This window comes from Somniosus microcephalus, chromosome 5 (assembly GCF_052327205.1).
Source record: "Somniosus microcephalus isolate GS21.2 chromosome 5, FLI_Smic_1.0, whole genome shotgun sequence".
NCBI classification, from domain to species: Eukaryota; Metazoa; Chordata; class Chondrichthyes; order Squaliformes; family Somniosidae; genus Somniosus; species Somniosus microcephalus.
The window spans coordinates 148,034,674-148,059,164 of NC_140991.1; the positions used below are offsets into that span (position 1 = coordinate 148,034,674).

General features: G+C 44.7%; 1 protein-coding gene across 5 annotated transcripts in view; it reads right to left on the bottom strand.

Moving 5' to 3' along the window:
* ica1 (islet cell autoantigen 1) overlaps positions 1–24,491 on the bottom strand; it is a 322,738-nt gene that overhangs the window by 63,904 nt on the left and 234,343 nt on the right. For all 5 annotated transcript variants that reach the window (XM_085988367.1, XM_085988366.1, XM_085988363.1 and 2 more), the window contains one exon: positions 6,470–6,519. In XM_085988367.1, the coding sequence (XP_085844493.1) occupies positions 6,470–6,519 (50 nt within the window). The remainder of the gene's footprint in view (positions 1–6,469; positions 6,520–24,491) is intronic.

The following is a 24,491-nucleotide window of genomic DNA, read 5'->3' on the forward strand; positions in this document are numbered from 1 at the left end:
AGGTTACTGCACAAGATAAGAGCTCACAATGTTAGGGGTAATATATTAGACTGGATAGAGGATTGGCTAACTGACAGAAAACAGAGAGTCAGAATAAATGGGTCATTTTCAGGCTGGCAAACTGTAACTAGTGGGGTGCCACAGGGATCAGTGCTGGGGCCTCAATTATTTACAATCTATATTACTGACTTGGATGAAGGGACCGAGTGTACTGTTGCCAAATTTGCTGACGATACAAAGATAGGTGGGAAAGCAAGTTGTGAGGAGTACACAAAGGTTCTGCAAAGGGATATAGATAGGTTAAGTGAGTGAGCGAGCAAAAATTTGGCCGATGGGAGTATAATGTGGGAAAATGTAAGGTTATCCACTTTGGTAGGGAGAATAAAAAAGCAAAATATTATTTAAATGGAGAGAAACTACATAATGCTGCGGTACAGAGTGATCTGGGTGTCCTCGTACATGAAACACAAAAAGTTAGCATGCAGGTACAGCAAGTAATTAGGAAGGCAAATGGAATATTGGCCTTTATTGCGAGGGGGATGGGGTATAAAAGTAGGGAAGTCTTGCTACAACTGTACAGGGAGGGCGTTGGTGAGGCCACACCAGGAGTACTGCGTAGTTTTGGTCTCCTTATTTAAGGAAGGATATACTTGCTTTGGAGGCAGTTCAGAGAAGGTTCACTAGGTTGATTCCTGAGTTGAAGGAGTTGTCTTATGAGGAAAGGTTGAGCCTATACTCATTGGAGTTTAGAAGAATGAGAGGTGGTCTTATTGAAACATATAAGATTCTAAGGGGGCTTGACAGGGTAGATGCAGAGAGGATGTTTCCCCTCGTGGGGGAATCTAGAACTAGGGGGCATAGTTTCAGAATAAGGGGTTGCCCATTTAAAACAGAGAAGAGGAGGAATTTCTTCTCTCAGAGGGTTGTGAATCTTTGGAATTCTCTACCCCAGAGAGCTGTGGAGGCTGGGCCATTGAATATATTCAAGGCTGAGATAGACATATTTTTGGAAAAACAGGGGAATTAAGGGTTATTGGGAGCGGGCAGGAAAGTGGAGCTGAGGCCAAGATCAGATCAGCCATGATCTTATTGAATGGCGGAGCAGGCTCGACGGCCCGAATGGCCTACTCCTGCTCCTATTTCTTATGCTCTTATGTTCTTATGCATGTACAGAGAGAGAGGGGACGGGGTGGACGTGCAAGGTATGTTGGTGTGAGGAATGATGTGCAGGAATAGGCCTGGGAAAGCAGAATGATGGGGATGTGTTTGTAGGCACATCAGGATGAAGGCGAGTGTGGCATTGCACTCACCTTTCCTGACCTCATGAGATCATTGAATTGTTTCCTGCACTGGATCCAGGTCCTCCTCACCACATCCCTGCTGCTGACTTCCTCAGCTATATCCAGCCAGGCTCGTTTGATCTCTTATGGAGGTCTCCTTCACCTATCAGCAGGGAAGAGGACCTCCCTGTGTGATCTGACTGCCTCCACCAGAGTATGCAGGGATGAGTCTGAAAAGCGTGGTGCAGCTCTCTGCCTTTGGCTATCCATCCTTGCTACTTTATAACAGTACTCAGGCGTTTGTTTGTTAGGTTCCACCCTCCTCTAACAACCTTCAAATGAGTTCAGTGCAAACCTACTTTAAATATCGGTGCTGGAAACGAGTCATCGATGATGTCATCAGACCCGCACCATTTAATAGGGCCGGGAAATGCGCATGAGTCTTTCAATTGGGGCCATTAAGTTAAAGTCGCTCTGAACAACGCGCTGCTCAGAACATCGCGTTCCTGACCCGCTACGCAGCCCACACACACCTGACCCAACTCCAAGGTAAAAATTCTGGGCTAGAAGTCACCATCAAGACACCATTTTAACAGTTAAAGTTAAAACTTTAAAATTAATTCCTTTCATACCTCTGAAGATTCTCTTTAAACACTATTTAAACACTGTGAAATTCCAGTCTCGTGCTGCAACTTTGGCAGGGGACGAGTGGAACCCCCAGTGAAATGGCACACATGGCCGTCTGCAGCCATTAACACCGTTTCTCTAGGGGTTCCACCAGTTTTTTCCTCAAGTTACTGAGAGAGACCGGGAGAACGCCTGCAGAATTTCAGGGCTTGTGTCTACTGGACACCAACAACTCAGTAAATTATTTTGGCGGAGTTACTCAGCCATGTTAGAGTGTGAACAAATGTTGGAACTGGTAGAAATTGCACATTAATTCAATGTCCAAATTTCTTTATCATGTGACGAAAATTGTCAGTTTATAGTACAGGTAGACTACCTTTTATCCGAACTTCCGAAAACCGAAACCCTCTAAAAGCCGAAGGTTTTTTCGTTCAGCGTAAGTCGTGCGCACGACAAGACCAGAGTGGCGCACGACTTATGCTGAGCAGGGCAGAGTAAGCCGTACGCACGACGCCGACCCCCACCCCCGACCCCCGCCGACCCCCACCGCCGACCCCCACCCCCGCCGACCCCCACCCCCGACCCTTTCGGATAAGGGATAGTGTATCCTTTATCTGCACTTCTGAAAACCAAAAGTGTTTTCGTTCAGCGTAAGTCGTGCGCGCGACCCCGACCCCCGCCCTCCCGCCGACCCCCACCCCCGACAAATTTCCCAGTCTTATAAAATACCTTCTGAAATCCAAAATTTTCCGAAAACCGAAACACGGCTGGTCCCGAGGTTTTCGGATAAAGGGTAGTGTACCTGTAATTGGTTTGTGTAGCTCGCAGCTAGGGAGGAAAAACTGACCACTACCTCTTCCAGCTGCTTCATCCTTCCATTCATGTGCCACTGTTTATTATGCCATGGGAATCTTTATGAGAGGTCAGAAGTCATATGGTAGGTAGGGAAATGGCTGTTTTTCTAGAGACACAGGATTTGGGAGTTGACTTCCATTCATATTTAGTGATAAGGCCTCTAAGTTAGTCTGGTCTCAGATGAGGTCTAAGGTGGACCCAGGTCAGTTTGGAGTACTGGAGGAGTTGAGAATAGTGAGGGACTGATTTTCATCTCTGTTACGCTTTGAAAGATATGAGACAGGGTATAATGGTATGCCAAATTAGGTAGAAATTCAATCTGGCACTTAGGCTTTAACGAGCCCCCTTGCATCGCTTTTCTTCTGTGGTCCACCTTTTGTGGCACTGCTCTCACATTGCGTTCTCATGGCTCCATTACTTCACGTCCCACTATAGGCAGTACATATCCTACGATGGCATCTTCTCCAGTGCCCCTGAAATCATTTAGGGAAAAATAGCGAAGGAAAGCATATTCTAAATTGTATGATTCTTAACATAGTGGAAGAACAGAGGTAATGTGGTTGACTCGTAACTGCCCTCTGAAGTGGCCTAGCAAGCTACTGAGTTGTATTAAAACTGCTAAAGTGAAAGATTGTTTCCACTGGTTGATTAGTCAGTAACACAAGAGTATAGATTTAAGATTATCATTAGACGACCGATGGGAAAGCTTACAAGAATTATTCCCCCCACCCCCAGAGTGTTATTAGAACATAGAATTATTACCACAAGTGGGTATTGAGAAAAACACGAAAACATAAAAACACAGAAAAATAGGAGCAGGAGTAGGCCATTCGGCCCTTCGAGCCTACTCCGCCATTCAACATGATCATGGCTGATCCTCCATCTCAATACCATATTCCTGCTCTCTCCCCATACCCCTTAACGCCTTTTGCAGCTAGAAATCTATCTATCTCCTTCTTAAATATATTCAGTGATTTGGCCTCCACAGCCTTCTGTGGTAGAGAATTCCACAGGTTCACCACCCTCTAAGTGAAGGAATTTCTCCTAATCTCAGTCCTAAATGTCCTACCCCATATCCTGAGACTGTGACCCCTCTTTCTAGAGCCCGCAGCCAGGGGAAACATCCTCCCTGCATCCAGTCTGTCTAGCCCTGTCAAAATTTTATACATTTCAATGAGATCCCCTCTCATTCTTCTAAACTCTAATGAATACAAGCCTAGTCGACCCAATCTCTCCTCATACGACAGTGCTGCCATCCCAGGAAGCAGTCTGGTGAACCTTCGCTGCACTCCCTCTATGGCAAGTATATCCTTTCTTAGGTAAGGAGACCAAAACTGCACACAGTACTCCAGTAAGTATTTGTTTAATTACAGTACACCAAGGCCCTGTATAACTGTAGTAAGACATCCTTGCTCCTTTACTCAAATTCTCTTGCAATGAAGGCCAACATACCATTTGCCTTCCTAATGGCTTGCTGCACCTGCATGTTTGCTTTCAGTGATTGGTGTACAAGGACACCCAGGTCCCTTTATACATCAACATTTCCCAATCTATCACCATTTAAATAATATTCTGCATTTCTTATCCACACTTATCCACGTTATACTGCATCTGCCATGTATTTGCCCACTCACTCAACTTGTTTAAATTGCCTTGAAGCCTCTTTGCATCCTCCTCAAAATTCACAATCCCACCTAGTTTTGTGTAGTGAGAAAACTTGGAAATATTACATTTGGTTCCCTCATCCAAATCATTGATATATATTGTGAATAGCTGGGGCCGAAGCACTGATCCCTGCGGTACCCCACTAGTCACCGCCTGCCATCCCAAAAAAGACCCATTTATTCCTACTCTCTGTTTCCTGTCTGTTAACCAATTTTCAATCCATGCCAGTATATCACCCCCAATCCCATGTGCTTTAATTTTGCACACTAACCTCTTATGTGGGACTTTATCAAAGGCCTTCTGAAAATCCAAATAACACCACATCTACTGGTTCTCCCTTATCTATTCTACCAGTTACATCCTCAAAAAACTCCAGTAGGTTTGTCAAACACAATTTCCCTTTCATAAATCCATGTTGACTTTGTCTAATCCCGTTGATATTTTCTAAGTGTCCTGTTATCACATCCTTTATAATAGACTAGCATTTTCCCTACTAATGTAAGGCTAACTGGTCTGTAGTTCCCTGTTTTCTCTCTCACTCCTTTTTTAAATAGTGGGGTTATATTTGCCACCCTCCAATCTGCAGGAACTGTTCCACAATCTATAGAATTTTGGAAGATGACAACCAATGCATCCATTATTTCCATGGCTACCTCTTTTAGTACTCTGGGATGCAGATTATCAGGCCCTGGGGATTTATCGGCTTTCAGTCCCATTAATTTCTCCAGCTCTATTTTTTTACTAAGACTAATGTCCTTTAATTCATTCTTCTCACTATACCTTTGGTTCCTTAGCATTTCTGGGAAGTTATTTGTGTCCTCTTCCGTGAAGACAAAACCAAAGTATTTGTTTAATTGCTCATCCATTTCCTTGTTCCCCATTATAAATTCTCCTGTTTCTGACTGCAAGGGACCTACATTTGTCTTCACTAATCTTTTTCTTTTTACATACTTGTAGAAGCTTTTACAGTCCGCTTTTATGTTCCTTGCAAGTTTACTCTCATGCTCTATTTTTCCCCTCTTAATCAATCTCTTCGTCCTTTTTTGCTGAATTCTAAACTGCTCCCAATCCTCAGGCTTGCTACTTTTTCTGGCAACTTTATATGACTCCTCTTTGGATCTAATACTATCCTTAATTTCTTTTGTTAGCCATGGTTGGGCCGCTCTTCCTTTTGTGTTTTTGCGCCAGAAAGGAATGTATAACTGTTGCAATTCATGCATTCGTTCCTTAAATGTTAGCCATTGCCTATCCACCGTCATGCCTTTTAATGAAGCTCCCCAATCTATCATAGCCAACTCCCTCCTCATACCTTCGTAGTTTCCTTTGTTTAGATTTAGGACCCTAGTTTCGATTGGACTCCATCTTAATGAAGAATTTTATCATGTTATGGTCACTCTTCCCTAAAGGACCCCGCACAACAAGATTATTAATTAACCCCTTCTCATTGCACAATACCCAATCTAGGATAGACTGTTCCCTAGTTGGCTCCTCAACATACTGGTCCAAAAAACCATCTCATACACACTCCAGGAATTCATCCTCCACAGTATTATTGATAATTTGGTTTGGCCAGTCTATGTGTAGATTAAAGTCACCCATGATTACTGTAGTACCCTTGTTACATGCCGTCCCCTACATTACCACTAATGTTTGGAGGCCTAGAGACAACTCCCACCAATGTTTTCTGCCCCTTGGTACTTCTTAGTTCCACCCAGACTGATTCTACATCTTGATTTTCTGAGCCAATATCCTTTCTCACTATTGCTCTGATTTCATCCTTTACTAACAACGCCACTCCACCTCCTTTCCTTTTTGCCTGTCCTTCCTAAATATCGAATATCCTTGGATATTCAGCTCCTAGTCTTGGTCACCCTGCAGCCATGTCTCCGTAACTGCAATTATATAAACATCATTTGAATGGGAATTAGGTAAATATTTGACAAGTCAGAATATAAAGTACTTTAGGATGTTTTGCTATGTGATGTGCATGCAAATTGCTGTTAGCTTTACAAATTAAGTTTTACAAGGTTATGTAACCATACCTGAACTGTTAGATTCTTTATTCTCCTTTTCTTCTTCTAATGAGATAAGCCTATAAGATGAAACAACAACAAAAAAATCTGAAACTTAAATTAATACAAATATTTTGGAATTGTTGGACTGTCTGTCTTCCAAAGATTTGGATAAATTAGATCTCAAATCTTACATTATTTACAAAAACACTATAGTATATTGACAATGATTGATGTGCACAAGCAATTCCATAACAATCACCAGTGTTTAGACATGCAAATTTAATGATCATCATGTAGTCCCAATGAATACTTTAAGAACATTAAAAAATAAACTGTTTGTATTTGATTCCTTCAATACTTGTTTACTACAACCAACCACCTAAAAAATTAATACACTAAAAGTCAAATTTCAAAATGAGGTACATGTTTATAAATTTAAAAAACAGTAAGATTGTAGTGTATGTACCCGTCTACCTTTAAGGGAACGATTGAGTGTAACCGTTCACCTTTAAGAGAACTACTTTAGGTGTGGCACTATTTGATTGGCTTCTGTATACGGTAATACCGACAGTGACCACACCAGTATATAAGTGATGTTACAGGATAACTAGGGCAGATTCGCCCTGACCTCTGAATAGTAAAGACCTGTTTGTTTGTACTTCAAAAGTCTGTGTATTTATTTACTGCACAACCCACAGACTTTACAGTGGCGACGAGTCCGATCGTACCCTGCGGCAAGAATAGCAAAGTAACAAAGAGCGTCGAAGAGAGGCAACCGCCCTCGTCATGCTACCAAAAGAAAACACGAGGCTACAACAACAGAAAGTGTGGTACTTTACAGAAGCTGGAAGACTAGCAACAAAAGCTTCATCAGCAACAGGCACTGATTACCCTGCTACCACGGTGTGGAGTGAGCCGACCAGCAAGAAACAAGGCGGCCGAAGAGACTGTGAGTAGGGGAAGGGGTAGAAGTATCCAGAGGAGAAGGGCAGAGCACTCGACCTCGGTCGAGGGGGAGCTGTACCGGCCAAAAGTCGGGTCCAACGGCATCGGGTGACAGCCGGACCGCGATCGGCGGGGAAAATCCGGGCAGCAACCACAGCCACGAAGCGCTGAACCTGCGAGTAGGCGCGGGAGGAGAAACCCAGCCGCAGCCGGGGAGGGAAACACCGGTCTGCGAGAGGGCTGGGGAGGCGAACGGGAACCGTGCGGGTGAGAGCCGGGTGCGGAGTGAGAGACTGCGAGGAGCCAGTCCAGCGGCTGAGCTGTTCTCCACCAACGGGCTACTCAGAGCCGGCAAAACCGAACGTGCGGGAGTGGGAGAGCGAACAGGAGCCGAGAACGGGGAGAGAGACTGCGTGAGAGCCAGTCCAGTGGCTGAACTGTTCTCCACCTACGGAGTACCCAGAGCCGGTAGAACCGAACGTGCGGGAGAGGGAGAGACAGAGCCGAGCACGGGGAGAGAGAGACTGCGCGAGAGCCAGTCCAGCGGCTGAACTGTCCTCTGTTAACGGGGTGTACCCAGCGCCGGTAGAGCCGTGCGGGCGGGAGGAAAAGACAGAGCCGAGTAAGGGGAGCTGTGCGAGAGCCAGCCCAGCGGCTGAACCTGTCCGCTGTGGGGAAAGCGTACCCCTTACACCAGGGAGAAACGCGGAAAGCCGCCATTAGGCGGAGAAGACGACAGAGGCGGGAAACCGCCATTGAAGTGGGCGGGGAGAGAAAGGAAGAGCGGGAAACCGCCATTTTCGCGGGAAAAGAACCGCCATCTTAACTGCCATTGAAGTGGGCAGAGAGAGAGAGAGAGAGAGAAGGGAAGAGCGGGAAACCGCCATTTTCGCAGGAAAACCGCCATTTTAGAAAAAAAAAGATAATAAATAATACTTAAAGAAATACTGTGCTGCTTCAAAGAAAGAAAGATGCCTAAGCGAGGGAATATTAACGATTTTAATTCTGAAATAGAAGACTGGGCCACGTACGTGGAACGCATAGAGATCTATTGCGAAGCCAACAAAATAGAGGAAGACGACAAGGCGATAACATTGCTAAACTCGATGGGGGCAAAAACATATGGGCTCTTGAAGCATCTAATAGCACCAGCTAAACCAGCGGATCAGACCTTCGAAGAAATTGTGGCTGTGCTGAAGGACCACTTGAACCCCACACCGTTGATGCTGGCTGAGCGATTCAAATTCTACGCAAGAATGCAGAGGAAAGACGAAAGCAATGCGGAATACTTGGTCGAACTGCGTAGGCTAGCGAAATACTGCCAGTTCGGAGGGAATCTGACAGAGGCACTGCGGGACAAGTTCGTATGCGGATTGTCCAAAGAAGGAACGCAGAAGCGACTACTGGAAGAAAACGACCTCACACTGGACAGGGCTGTCCTCATAGCTGCATCACACGAAGCCGCAGCGAAAGGAACGGCCGAAATGCAGCTAAAGGCGGCGGCACTCGGGGTGGACCAAATTACTTCGAGCACAACAAAATGCTACCGTTGTGGGAAGACCACGCACGACCAGAATCACTGCTGGTTTAAGAACCAAGAGTGTCGGAAATGTGGCAAACTGGGTCACATCGCGAAGGTATGCAGGTCCGGGAAAAAGACCAACAATCAACGGAAGCCACCACAAGAAAAGTACAACAAGGTACACAAGGTGGCTGAAAAGAGTTCAGACGAACAGAATTCAGACTTAGACCCAAACAACCAGGAGCTGGGTAGTCTGAAGATCCACAATGTGGGGAAAGAAACTGATCTACAAACGATTTGGGTCATACTAAAAATAGCTGGAGTCCAAGTACGAATGGAGCTGGACACTGGATCAGCTCTATCAGTCATCAACCGAAGGGACTACCACCGGCTGTTCTCTCACATACCTTTGAGAAATACCAAGTTCGTATTACAGACATACACGGGGCATAATGTATACCCCATGGGGAAAATAAGAGTCAAGGTGAGAGATAGAGGGAAAGAACACCCAAGAATGAATTTGTACGTATTACCTGAGGGAGGACCACCACTTCTAGGACAGGAGTGGATTAAGAAAATAGACATGGAATGGCACTACCTAAAAGCCATAATGAAGGAGGATTCGGTGCAAGCTATCAGCTCAGATTCTGAGATGGATGACGATAAGACCAATTCAAATATGCATGACAAGGCTAAAGGGGACTTGCCGACGATGGGAAAGGAAACAAAGACATGCAGAAAGACTTATGTCACCAAGAAGAATAAAGTTACAGAGCAGAACTCCAGGTTGACAGAGAATTCTGAGCCTGTTCAAGCTAAGGATTCATCCACGACGGAAGAACACCGAGCTCGGACTCAAACTTATGTCAAAGTACGACAACAATTAGAACAGTGGAGTGACCGTCTCGTACAAGAGATGAAAAATATGGAAAAGTTCTGGGACACTGAATGGGAGAACCTGGAAAGACAACAGAGACAGCTAGCTCGAGAAAAGAGCGACCATAGAGCCATCGTGGCCAAGTACCGATCACATCTCCCTGAAACTGTTCAGGAGCTAGACTATTTACAGAACGACCTAAAGGAAGAGGAATCTTCAGGAAGCCAGGATTTTATCCCAGTTCATCTCTACGACTCGTTGCAAGCAGAGTGTAACAAGTTGAAGGAACAGTATGAACGGGCCCAGACTACAATCCTGGAAGGGGTTAACTCGGCAACCTCCGAAAAGCTAGTTTTAGTGAAAGCATATGAACAACTAAAGTTTGAACATGAGCGAGAATTACAAAGGCTGCAGGAAATGTTTGACGAGCTCCAGGCCAAGACAGACTCATCGATAGAGATTCCATCCGTAGATGGAAAATTAGAGGTGGAAGACATAGCAGAACGTGAAATTCAAGATGTCCAAGAACTCGTTAAATTATTGAAGGAAACCCAAGACAAATATGAGGCGGCAATGGCAGAGGTCCAACAACTTGAAGAACATATTCAACTAGGAATCCGGGCAGTGGAAGGAAAGGCCAATGGAAGGAACACAGAGACTGTAGGAATGGCCCCTGATCAGGAGTTAGAGAACACCAAGGCGCAATTTCTTCGAGCGCTTAAAACCAAAGGACCGGAGGAAAGGAAGGTGAAAACATTGGAGGGAAAGGTGGATGAAATGGAGAAGGCGCTAATCCACAGTGTCCCCGTAGAAGAGTTAACGGCCAGCCAACTCTTATACACGCTGAGGGACAAGACTCCAAAATGGGAACACGAGTTTCAGGTTTCAAAGGGAAAGAATTCGGAGCTTCCAAAAGTCACGGAGAGAGCTGAGGGGGCAACACAGCTTGCACATGGATGTCAAAAGTATGCTGAATTACGTCAAGGGGAACAGAAGAATGCGGAAACAGCTACTTCAGTAGAAGGATTAAATAGCCTGATAACGGAATCCCCGATGGAAGGGAAGGTATTGAACTCACAAATGAGGCCAGGCGTGAAGGAATGGCAGACATCCCAGGAAGAGCGGGATGAATATGAATGCTTGAAGCAGTCTTTTCAAGAAAGATGGTCAGAGAAGGAACCACCGTCGGCTAACGTCCAGTTGGATAAGAAGGAAGTAGAAGGGCCCCTCACTGGCCTAACTCAGGCCGACCCCGAATACTATCATGACCTTTTGAGTGACACTGAATATTACGAGGATCTGGTCTGCCCAGTTTGTGATGAAAACTCCCAAAGTACAGAAATCCGCATGAAGCACTTAAGGTCTAATGAACATAGAGAGTTGGTGGCGCTACAGATGGCCGCAGAGAAAGGAGCTCCGAGAGTTTCAAAAAGGCAGAAAAGAAAAAGAAGAAGCAGGAGATAATAACTGTCTAAAATACTATCATCTCAGGCGGGACACCATGAAAGGAGCTAAATTAGTTGAAAACCCGAAAATTATCAAGACAGCCAGTTGGTTGTAAAAGTCCGCACTGCTGGTTCAACAGGACGGAAGGTCAAGCTGTTACGTTAAGAAAAAGGCTATGGAGGAGTCACGCTAGCCATGTGAACCGGCTACACCAAAGAGATGCTGTTCGGAATGAGTCAAGATCAGAGACTGAATCTATGAACTGTTTCCGCAGAGACTGAACCTGTGAACTGTTCCCACCGAAAGTATATCTGTAAACTGTTTTATATGACGTTGACTCCACCGGAATTATCTCTGTAAATTGTTTGTTCTCCACCGAGAGTATATCTGTAAATTGTTATGTGAAGTTGAAGATATGTATGTTTAACGGGGACCCTGTAAGTAATAAGCTAAAAAGGGAGGATTGTAGTGTATGTACCCGTCTACCTTTAAGGGAACGATTGAGTGTAACCGTTCACCTTTAAGAGAACTACTTTAGGTGTGGCACTATTTGATTGGCTTCTGTATACGGTAATACCGACAGTGACCACACCAGTATATAAGTGATGTTACAGGATAACTAGGGCAGATTCGCCCTGACCTCTGAATAGTAAAGACCTGTTTGTTTGTACTTCAAAAGTCTGTGTATTTATTTACTGCACAACCCACAGACTTTACAAAGTTGAATATAATTATATATCATAAAATACATGCAATCATAGTATTAATAGTAAACAGTGATTTAAAATAAAATGGAAATTACAAATATTGAATCAAAATAAGCAGGTGGTATGAATTATGATTTTCAACTATTTCTTCGTTCCCCAAAGAGAAAACCCTTATGCACTTGGAGGATTCGCAAAGTCCAAGTAAATCATAGAGCTGCCCCTATTCCAACATGTTACTCTCATCTTTGAACACCCTCTACAACATGTGGTTACAGCAGGAAGTAAAATACCATAATTGTAACCCCACAAAAAAGGATTTCTTATGAACTTACAAAATAAACGTCATAGTTAGCACATTTATAATAATATACTTACCAGTATGTTACTGTATGGTACAATAAGATAGCTCAACATCAGGTATTTTACATTATCCACATTTATAAAATTGTAAGTTTATATTCATTTAGACCATCTGTTGTCAAAAAAGTACTCAAAAATGTACAACAGCCTTATCCTTAGATATACCTCTGAAATAATACAATCATCTAGCGTTAGAAAAATTGCTCGTAAATTAATTTTCAAACTTGGGGGTGGTGGGGGGGTTGCCGGGTTGATTTTCACTGCCTTCGCCTGGTGTTAACAGGGCAGTAATGGCTTCAAAATGAGGTCGGTAGCCTTACCATCCCGATAATGTGGTTGGCTCCATTTTTAAAGGGGCCTATCACCTTAATAGGACCCGATTACCATTGCATGTCTGAACTGGTCAGAGCCTGTGCCGTGCAGGCTTCCATCAGTTCCATGCCGATGGAACCGAAGAGGCCCAGCAAAGGTAAGTATTGAATTTTTTTTGTGGATGCAGCAATGGGACAGATGCTAAATGGCAATATAAATTAAAGGTACAATTTTAAAGAGCGTGCAGGAACGGAGAGACCTGGGGGTGTACGTACACAAATCTTTGAAGGTGGCAGGACAAGTTGAGAAGGCTGTCAAAAAAGCATATGGGATCCATGGCTTTATTAATAGAGACATAGGCTGCGATTTTACCGGAGCTCAGAGAGGTGGGTCAGAGGTTAAAGTCCTATTGATAGACGGCAGGTCCCGAACCCGCTGTCAACCCGCCTCCAAACAGCCTTCCCAAGTGTCGGGTCCCCAATTTGCGAATGGACCCGGCACCTAGCGGCGGGAAACGGATTAAAGGCAATTACCTGCCTATTGACAGGTACTCGTCAGTAGTGTTCAGCCCGTTTTTCGATTTTCCTGCTTCTGGGTCGGGTTTCACGACGTCCGGACACTACGCCAGTTAAGTGTGGCGTGTTGAGAGTCTGGTGTAATGTTTGTGAAAAGATGACAGCTGCAGAAGTGGTGTGAAGGATGCAATGTTGCAAATGGTGAGTTTCAGAGCAAAGAAAATGTTGGTTACTGCATTTTTAAAACATATACAAATTTCTTTAGCTTACAAGTTTTTAAATCCAACTATATGTCCAGTGCCACCTCATTGGGTGAACTCTCTCACCAGTGACAGATCGCTTCTGTCATCTCACCTGCAGCTGCCATCTATTCCAGCATATGAAGGGAGTCATTGAAGAGCCTGGGTGCAAGAGTTCACCTTTGTGCAGTGATTGTCAGTGTTTTCAGCTCCTCAAAGCTGTCAAACACTGAGAAATCAACTGTCAAAATAAAATTGTGCATGGTCCCTTTAAGGAAACCGGCAGATGACTCGTCATCAAATGACATCATCACACCCGCTTCTGTTAATTGGCCGTTGGTCAATCAAGGGAAAATCACGTCTGTGGAGCAGAGGCAGCTGGGGGCGGGACTGGAACCCGGAAACCAGCTGACCCGCACCCATCCCGACACCGAACCCAAAATCGCGGCCATAGAATACAAAAGCAAGGATGTTATACTGAACTATTATAAAACACTAGTTAGGCCTCAAATAGAGTATTGTGGCCAATTGTGGGCACCACACTTTAGGAAGGATGTCAAGGTTTTGGAGAGGGTGCAAGAGATTTACTGGAATAGTACTAGGGATGAGGGACTTTAGTTATCTGGAGAGACTAGAGAGCAGGGAAGGTGAAGGGGAGATTTGATAGAGGTGTTCAAAATCATGAAGGGTTTTGATAGAAATATAGAAGATAGGAGCAGGAGTAGGCCATTCAGCCCCTCGAGCCTGCTCCGCCATTCAATGAGATCATGGCTGATCATCAAAATTCAGTACCCAGTCCCTGCCTTCTCTCCATATCGCTTGATCCCTTTAGCCTTAAGAAATATATCCAACTCCTTCTTGAATATATTTAATGAATTGGCCTCTACTGCCTTCTGTGGTAGAGAATTCCACAGGTTCACCACTCATTGGGTGAAGAAATTCCTCATCTCTGTCCTAAATGGCTTACCCTTTATCCTTAGAGTGTGACCCCTGGTTCTGGACTCCCCGACCATCGGGAACATCCTTCCTGCATCTAGTCTGTCTAGTCCTGTTAGAATTTTATAAGTTTCAATGAGATCCCCTCTCATTCTTCTAAACTCCAGTGAGTATAAGCCCAATCGACCCAATCTCTCCTCATACGTCATTCCTGCCATCCCAGGTACCAGCCTGGTGAATCTTCGCTGCACTCCCTCCATGGCAAGAACGTCCTTCCTCAGATAAGGCGACCAAAATTGCACACAGTACTCAAGATGTGGTCTCACTAAGGCCCTGTAAAACTGCAGCAAGACATCCTTGTTCCTGTACTCAAACCCTCTCCCTACGAAGACCAACATACCATTTGCCTTCTTAACCACCTGCTACACCTGCATGCTTACCTTCAGCGACTGGTGCACAAGGACACCCAGGTCTCGTTGCACTTCCCCTTCTCCCAATCTATTGCCATTCAGATAATAATCTGCATTCCTGTTTTTTACACCAAAGTGGATAACCTCGCATTTATCCACGTTATATTGCATCTGCCATGCTTCTGCCCAATCACCTAACCTGTCCAAATCATACTGGAGTTTCTCGGCATCCTCCTCACAGCACACATGCCCACTCAGCTTCGTGTCGTCTGCAAACTTGGAGATATTACATCTAGTTCCTTCGTTTAGATCATTAATATATATTGTGAATAGCTGGGGTCCAAGGACCGATCCCTGCGGTACCCCACTAGTCACTGCCTGCCACTCGGAAAAAGAGCCGTTTATTCCAACTCTTTGCTTTCTGTCTGCCAACCAGTTCTCTATCCAAGTCAATACCTTGCCCCCAGTCCCATGTGCCTTAACTTTACATGCTAATCTCTTATGCGGGACCTTATCGAAAGCCTTTTGAAAGTCCAAATACACCACATCCACTGGTTCTCCCTTATCTATTATACCAGTTACATTCTCAAAAGATTCCTGTAGATTAGTCAAGCACGATTTACCTTTTGTAAATCCATGTTGACTTTGTCCGATCCTGTCACTGTTTTCCAAGTGCTCTGCTATTACATCTTTTATAATGGACTCTAGCATTTTCCCCACTACCGATGTCAGGCTTACCGGTCTGTAATTCCCCGTTTTCTCTCTACCACCTTTTTTGAATAGTGGGGTAACATTAGCTACCCTCCAATCCATGGGTACTGTTCCAGAGTCTATCGAATGTTGGAAGATGACCAGCAATGCATCTACTATTTCTAGGGCCACTTCCTTAAGTACCCTAGGATGTAGATTATCAGGCCCTAGGGATTTATCGGCCTTCAATCCCGTCAATTTCCCTAACACCATTTCCCTACAAATACTGATTTCTTTCAGTTCCACCCTTTCATCAGACCCTATGTTCCCCGACATCTCTGGGAGGTTATTTGTGTATCTCCTTTGTGAAGACAGAACCAAAATATGTATTTATTTGGCCTGCCATTTCTTTGTTCCCCATTATAAATTCCCCTGATTCTGACTGCAAGGGACCTACGCTTGACTTCACCAATCTTTTTCTCTTCACATATCTATAAAAGCTTTTACAGTCAGTTTTTATGTTCCCTGCTAGCTTACTCTCATTCCTTATTTCCCCCCTCTTAATTAATCCCTTTGTCCTCCTTTGTTGAATCCTAAATTGTTCCCAGTCCTCAGGTTTACTGCTTTTTCTGGCCAATTTATATGTCCTCTCCTGGGATCTTGTGCTATCCCTAATTTCCCTTGTTAGCCACGGTTGAGTCACCTTTTTTGTTTTATTTTTATGCCAAACTGGGATGAACAAATTCTGTAGTTCATCCATTTGGTCTTTGAATGTTTGCCATTGCCTATCCACCGTCAACCCTTTTGAGTGACATTCCCCAATCAATCCTACCCAACTCGCTCCTCAGACCATCGTAGTTTCCTTTATTTAAATTGAGGACCCTAGTCTCTGAGTCAACTACTTCACTCTAACGTTTTCTGCCCCTTGGTATTTCTCAGTTCTACCCATACAGATTCCACATCATCAGAGCTAATATCCTTCCTTACAATTGTGTTAATCCCCTCTTTAACCAGCAATGCTACCCCACATCCTTTTCCTTTTTTCCTATCTTTCCTGAATATTGAATACCCCTGGATGTTGAGTTCCCAGCCTTGGCCACCCTGGAGCCATGTTTCCGTAATCCCAATCATATCATATTCGTTTACCTCTATTTGCACAGCTAATTCATCCACCTTATTAAGAATGCTCCTCGCATTAAGACACAAAGCCTTCAGGCTTGTTTTTTTAATGCTCTTAGACCTTTTAGAATGATTATTTACTGTGGCCATGTTTGATTTAAACCGTTGATTTCTCTGACTGCCACTTTTGTTTTTCTCCTTCTTGTCTTTTGGTTTTATCCTCGTCTGCCTTTCCTCTATCTCCCTGCTCAGGTTCCCAACCTGATAGAGTAAATAGCAAGAAACTGTTTCCAGTGGCAGATGGGTCGGTAACCAGAGGACAGAGATTTAAGGTGATTGGCAAAAGAACCACAGGCAACATGAGGAAAACATTTTTTTTACGCAGCGAGTAGTTATAATCTAGAATGCGCTACCTGAAAGGGTGGTAGAAGCAAATTCAAAAGTAACTTTCAAAAGGGAATTGGATAAATACTTGAAGGGGAAAAATTTGCAAGGCTGTGGGGAAAGAGCAAGTAAGTGGAACTAATTGGATAGCTCTTTCAAAGAGCTGGCACAGGCACGATGGGCCGAATGGCCTCTTTCTGTGCTGTATCCTTCTAGGATCCAAATGTAAAGCCTGCCAGATCCATTGACTGCATGTTGGGATTCTGACAGAGCAATGAACATTTCTTTACTTATCCTCAGCTCTCAGCACCACTGCAGTGACATCACGGCTGTGGGTAGGGGATATTTTGGATGAGTATAACTTTAAAAATACAGGTAGACTATCCTTTATCTGCACTTCTGAAAACCGAAAACCTCTGAAAACTGAAATTTTTTTTTGTGGAGTGTAAGTCGTGCGCACGACAGAACCTGAGTGGCGCCAAACATGACCCAACGCGGCTGATGCTTTTCTGACCTAATTTGCGGGCCAGCTTAGCGTAGGAGTCAGCTGATATCCGGCTTTCCCACAACTGGTGGCGGCAGTCGAGCCCCAGACCCCCGCTAAGTCAAGGAATTCAGGCACGGAGCAGGGGGAGCTGTAAACAGATTGGGAGCGGCAGCACAGAGAAGCAGGAAGGGGAATGAGACACAGAGCAGGGGGAGCTGTAAACAGACTGTGAGCGGCAGCACAGAGAAGCAGGAAGGGGAATGAGACACGGAACAGTCGCAAGAGGTAGCCTGAACTTTTAAAATTTATATTAAATACAAATACTAATTACCAAATTAATTTAATATTCAGAGTTTCCCAGTCTGAAATAATACCTTCTGAAATCCAAAAATTTCCGAAAACCGAAACACAGCTGGTCCCAAGGTTTTCCGATAAGGGATAGTCAACCTGTATATATATACACCGGATGTATTTTTGAGATGAATACTCAAAGATAAGGCCAACATGGGTGTTAACACTAGAATGACAATGATATGCCATTAGTGTCATTGTGGTACATCTCGCTGGAGTACCAAGGTGCTGGAGCATCAGTGTGTTGTGTCAAGGCAGTGGGAATGCAGATTCAATTCACATTCTATTGAGCTTCTACTCTCAACCATACTGCTACCACACACTTCATCAACAAGAAAAAGAAAAACTGCAAACATTGGAAATCTGAAGTAAAAACAAGAAATGCTGCAGATGTACAACAGGCCAGTCAGCATCTATAAAGGAAAGAGACAGGTTATGATATTTTGGCCACTGAAGCAATGGCAGAAAAGAAATCTTGACCCCTGTGGGTTTCCATTAGCTACAAGTGCTGCAATTTTGCAATGGAAAAAAAGTGGCAGAATTATAGAAAACAGAAAATCTGGAGGCTAATTCTTTTCTCCCTCCCACTTGAGCGCAAATTGGGCAGATCGCAACCAAAGTATTTGCTGGTTCAGATCTTTTTAATGGTCCTGATTCTCCCCTGGCACAGAAACGCCTCTTAGAAGCAATGTGAACCCAAAACAGGAGAGTAAATGGCCACCAATGTCAGGGCCTTCTCACTGCTGTCCAGAAAGAGCAGCCAGAAGTCCTCGAGTCCTAATTTTGCTGATCTTATGAGAATAGGGGTACTTACATTTATGGTGTCTCTAGGTGCCTGCCTGCCCCTTCTTAGGTCCTAACAAGTAATAAAGCCCATTTACTGTGGAAGCCACTATGTATAGGCTGCTGCCAGGTGGAGATCCAAAAACATTAGGTGGAGGGCATGATGATGTCACTCCCTGCTCAATACCAGTGCACTTACACTCAAGCACCCTTTCCTTTTGGAAATGTCCATGAAGCACAAAGGGAGCAGAGACCTGGTGGTAAGGGTCTCTGTTACTTTTTCATCTGTTTTTCACCAAGGAATTAAAGGTACCCCAGAAGCAAAACAGAGGAAATGGCTCCTTTTATTACAATATTGTGTATATTTGTACTTTTAGCAGCCCTGCCTGCTCGAGAGCAAAGGAAAGCTATTTCTTTATCTGGACCTAGTGATACTGGGTTCTATATTTGATTTTAAGAAACCATCAAAGGAAATGTTTTCAATATTTGCTACAGGCAAATTGTTGGGAAAATAGAGTGATACCTAATGCTTCAAAAAACAGAGGGACAGAATTAGTCTCCACTTGGAGAGGCAGGGATTAATCAGGGATAGTCAGCATGGCTTTGTCAGGGGAGATCATGTCTGACCAATTTGATTGAATTTTTTAAGGGGGTGACTAGGTGTATGGATGAGGGTAGTGCAGTTGATATAGTCTACATGGACTTCAGTAAGGCATTTGACAAAGTCCCACATGGGAGACTGGTCAAGAAGGTGGGATCCAGGGCAACTTGATCCAAAATTGGCTTAGTGGCAGGAGGCAGAGGGTGATGGTTGAAGGTTGTTTTTGTGACTGGAAGCCTGTGTCTAGTGGTGTACCACAGGGATCGGTGCTGGGTCCTTTGCTGTTTGTAGTGTACATTATGATTTAGATATGAATGTAGGAGGTATGATCAGTAAGTTCGCAGATGACACGAAAATTGGTGGAGTGGTAAATAGTGAGGAGGGAAGCCTCAGGCTACAGGATGATATGGACGGGATGGTTAGATGGGCAAAATAGTGGCAAATGGAATTTAACCCTGAAAAGTGTGAGGTGATGCATTTTGGGAGGACAAACAAGGCAAGGAAATACACAATGAATGGTAGGATCCTAGGAAGGACAGAAGATCAGAGGGACCTTGGTGTGCATGTACATAGATCCCTGAAGGCAGCAGGACAAGTAGATAAGGTGGTTAAAAAGGCAAACGGGATACTTGCCTTCATTAGCTGAGGCACTGAATATGAGAGCAGGGAGGTTATGATGGAGCTGAACAAAATGCTAGTTAGGCCACAGCTGGAATACTGTGTGCAGTTCTAGTCACCACACTATAGGAGGGATGTGATTGCATTGGAGAGGGTGCAGAGGAAATTCACCAGGATGTTACCTGGGCTGGAGCGCTTCAGCTATGAAGAGAGACTGGACAGGTTGGGGTTGTTTTCATCAGAGCAGAGAAGGCTGAGGGGGACCTGATAGAGGTGTACAGAATTATGAGGGGCATAGATAAGATAGATAGAAAGGTACTTTTCCCCTTAGTAGAGGGGTCAATAACCAGAGTTTCAAGGTAAGGGGCAGGAGGTTTAGAGGGGATTTGAGGAAAAGCTTTTTCACCCAGAGGGTGGTTGGAATCTGGAACTCACTGCCTGAAAGGGTGGTAGAGGCAGGAACCCTCACAACTGTATGATTTCGCAATAATTTACAGCTCCGAAGATTAATTTTTGATTAAAGAATCCCTGGGTGATTTACCTTTCAGAAAAAATCCAGGGATCAAAATGGCCATCAGACCGCATGGCAGAAGACAAAGGACTTGAAAGAGCAGCCTGGGTCTGTGGAAAAAGGTTCCAATCTGCCAATCAAAGGGGAGTTCCCACCTCCCTGCAGAGATAATCGATATGTTTACAGAAACTGCTACAAGATGTTTGCACAAAGGATTAACCACTTGACTGCGGTTACAGCCTGACCACAAGAACAATGGCTAACAATAGCTTCTGTTTACACTAGCCTCCCAAGCTGTTTACATAGTAAACACAGAAAGACATTTTTTTTTTACAGCTCCATTCAAAACCCCCATGAATGGAAAATACATTCAAAGCTCAGCACAGACAATTTGAAGAGACATTTAAACTGAGAAAAGGAACAGTTTAAAATGAATGGGTGATTCATCCAAACCCATTACTGGACAATGGGGCAGTTGGATCCCTTTTGTTTTAGCCCAGAAACAACTGGATCTGGGCGGGCCGCAAAAGGGGGTATAAAAGATAGCTTCCCAGAAGCTCTCTCTCTCTCTGGCATCGCCTCCATGTCCCTCTACAGCGTGGGAGCCTGCCTGAAGGAGTGAAACACCAGCAGTTTACTTTTAAAACACTGGGGTGTTTTTTAACTTCGGGACAGTGAAGATCTAAGTTCGCAGGGCACGGAGCAGGCATTTCCAGTGGTGAGCATATATTTTTCTGGCCTTCCACAAGGCAACTTAGGATAGGTATAGGGGTGGGAATTAAAGGTAATTTTGTTAAGAACTGTGATTTTAGTCGATTTTCCCTCGTTGTGTCCGTTTCTCTTCCCCTATTTAAGTAAGGCAGCATTGTACTGAGCAGAGGAAGTGCTTCAGTTGGACACTGAGTTCTGTATTTGAAACTGTATTAAAAAGGAGTAGCTGTTTTAAAGTACTGTATTTAAAACTGTATTAAAAGGGGTGTTGCATCAAGCTGAAGTGCTGTGGTGACCACTGTGTAGCTGTTTTAAAGTACTGTATTTTTAAAGTAACTGTATTAAAAGGGAGCGTTGCACCAAGCAGAGAAATGCTGTGGTGAACGCTGTGTTTCGATATTAAAGTATTGTATTTAAAGGAGTGTTGCGCTAAGCAGAGAAGTGCTTCAGTGAACACTGTACAGCTGTATTAAAGTGCTGTTTTTAAGTAAAAGCCACTAAGCTAAGGTGCTGTAGTGAGAAAGGGGTTTCTATTTTTAAAGTGCTGGATCTAAAATAAAGGAGTGTTGCACTGAGCAGGGAGTGCTCTAGTGGACACTGAGTGTACTGCGTGTATATTAAAATAAAGGAGTGTTGCACTGAGCAGGGAGCGCTCTAGTGGACGCTGAGGGTACTGCGTTAAGCAAAAGTGCTGTACCAGGCATAAGAGCTATATCGATTATTTTAAGTTGTTTCTTTCTTTTGTTTTCAATAAATGCTGGTCTGTTTCGCACCCAAACCATGAGTCACGTTTTTTTCTGTCTACATCGCTACCGAATAAGTCCGGCGGTCAGAACCCAGGAATAGGGGAGCGCTTTGAAACCGTAAAGGGGTCCCTGGAGCAGCTCAGAGGCTTCTGACTGACCAGAGACAAATAATCCCAACCCCGCTAGCGTGTGCTAATTCCTTACACAACATTCAAGAAGCATTTAGATCAGCACTTGAAACACCATAGCATACAAGGCTACGGACCAAGTGCTGTAAAATGGGATTAAAATAGAAACATAGAAGATAGGAGCAGGAGTAGGCCATTCGAGCCTGCTCCGCCATTCAATGAGATCATGGCTGATCATCCAAATTCAGTACCCTGTCCCTGCCTTCTCCCCATATCCCTTGATCCCTTTAGCCTTAAGAAATATATCCAACTCCTTCTTGAATATATTTAATGACCTGGCCTCCACCGCCCTCTGTGGCAGAGAATTCCACAGGTTCACCACTCTCTGGGTGAAGAAATTCCTCCTCATTTCAGTCCTAAATGGCTTACCCCTTATCCTTAGACTATGACCCCTGGCTCTGGACTCCCCGGCCATCAGAAACATCCTTCCTGCATCTAGTCTGTCCAGGCCTGACAGAATTTTATAGGTTTCGATGAGATCCCCTCTCAATCTTCTAAACTCCAGTGAGTATAAGCCCAATCGACACAATCTCTCCTCATACGTCATTCCTGCCATCCCAGGTATCAGCCTGGTGAATCTTCGCTGCACTCCTTCCATGGCAAGCACGTCCTTCCTCAGATAAGGCGACCAAAACTGCACACAATACTCAAGGTGCGGTCTCACCAAGGCCCTGTACAACTGTAGCAAGACATCCTTGTTCCTGTACTCGAACCCTCTTGCTACGAAGGCCAACATACCATTTGCCTTCTTAACCGCCTGCTGCACCTGCATGCTTACCTTCAGCGACTGTTGTACAAGAACACCCAGGTCTCTTTGCACTTCCCCTTCTCCCAATCTATTGCCATTCAAATAATAATCTGCCTTCCTGTTTTTGCCACCAAAGTGGATAACCTCACATTTATCCACATTATAGTGCATTTGCCATGTTTCTGCCCAATCACCCAACCTGTCCAAATCGTACTGGAGTTTCACGACATCCTCCTCACAGCATACGCTCCCACCCAGCTTTGTGTCGTCTGCAAATTTGGAGATATTACATCCAATTCCCTCGTCCAGATCATTAATATATATTGTGAAAAGCTGGGGTCCTAGGACCGATCCTTGCGGTACCCCACTAATCACTGCCTGCCACTCGGAAAATGACCTGTTTATTCCAACTCTTTGCTTTCTGTCCGCCAACCAGTTCTCTATCCAAGTCAATACCTTGCTCCCAATCCCATGTGCCTTAATTTTGCACGCTAATCTCTTATGTGGGACCTTATCGAAAGCCTTCTGAAAGTCCAAATACACCACATCCACTGGTTCTCCCATATCTATTTTACCAGTTACATCCTCAAAAAATTCCAGTAGATTAGTCAAGCATGATTTACCTTTTGTAAATCCATGTTGACCTTGTCCGATCCTGTCACTGCTTTCCAAGTGCTCTGCTATTACATCTTTTATAATGGACTCTAGCATTTTCCCCACTACCGATGTCAGGCTTATTGGTCTATAATTCCCCGCTTTTTCTCTACCACCTTTTTTGAATAGTGGGGTAACATTAGCTACCCTCCAATCCATGGGTACTGCTCCAGAGTCTATCGAGTTCTGGAAGATGACCAGCAATGCATCTACTATTTCTAGGGCCACTTCCTTAAGTACCCTGGGATGTAGATTATCAGGCCCTGGGGATTTATCAGCCTTCAGTCCCATCAATTTTCCTAACAGCATTTCCCTACTAATACTGATTTCTTTCAGTTCCACCCTTTCATCAGACCCTATGTTCCCCGGCATAGACAGGGCTTGATGGCCGGCACGGACACTGATGCACTATCAATTGCTACAAAAGACTGGAGATTGAGAAAGTAATAAACAGGCTTTTATTACCAAAGAACAGAGCATGCCTCTTGTGGTTGCCTGGTATCCAAAAGGGCTGGAGGCTTCTGAGCAGCGACCTTTATACCCAGCCATGAGGGTGGAGCCAGGGGCGGAGTCAGCTGAGGCATGCACAGACAAGTACAACAATATGCAAGAGTGAACAACAGTACTAACAGTAAACAACAATACTAACAACAGTGGTTTACCACATTCACCCCTTGTTTAGAATTGAGTCCGGCGGGGTGAAGTGCACTAAAAATTCGTGTACTGAAGTCTATCAGGAGGCCTTGTAAGCCGTCCTGAGCGTCGCAGCAGCGGCGGTGATGGTGCAGCATCCAATGGTGAACCCGGTGTCTCGTTCAGAGGAGGTGTAGCAGGTGGCGGACCCTGGGGCTGCTGCATGCCGTCTACAGGGGTCAGAGCATGGGTAATGGGAGGTAGCAATGGTGGTCTCTCAGAGGCACCTGAAGGTGCGAGGTCTCGTGCGGGGACTGTGTCCTGGGGGTAGGCAGGAGTAGCGGTGGGTGGCGAAGAGGGTGTTTCAGGAGCACCTGCAGGTGCGAGGTCTCGAATGGAGACTGTGTCCTCCCGCCCGTCCGGGTACACCACGTAAGCATACTGCGGGTTGGCGTGGAGGAGGCTCACCCTCTCGACCAGGGGGTCCGCCTTATGGGTCCTCACGTGCTTCCGCAGTAGGACGGGACCTGGAGAAGTCAGCCATGTTGGTAGCGAA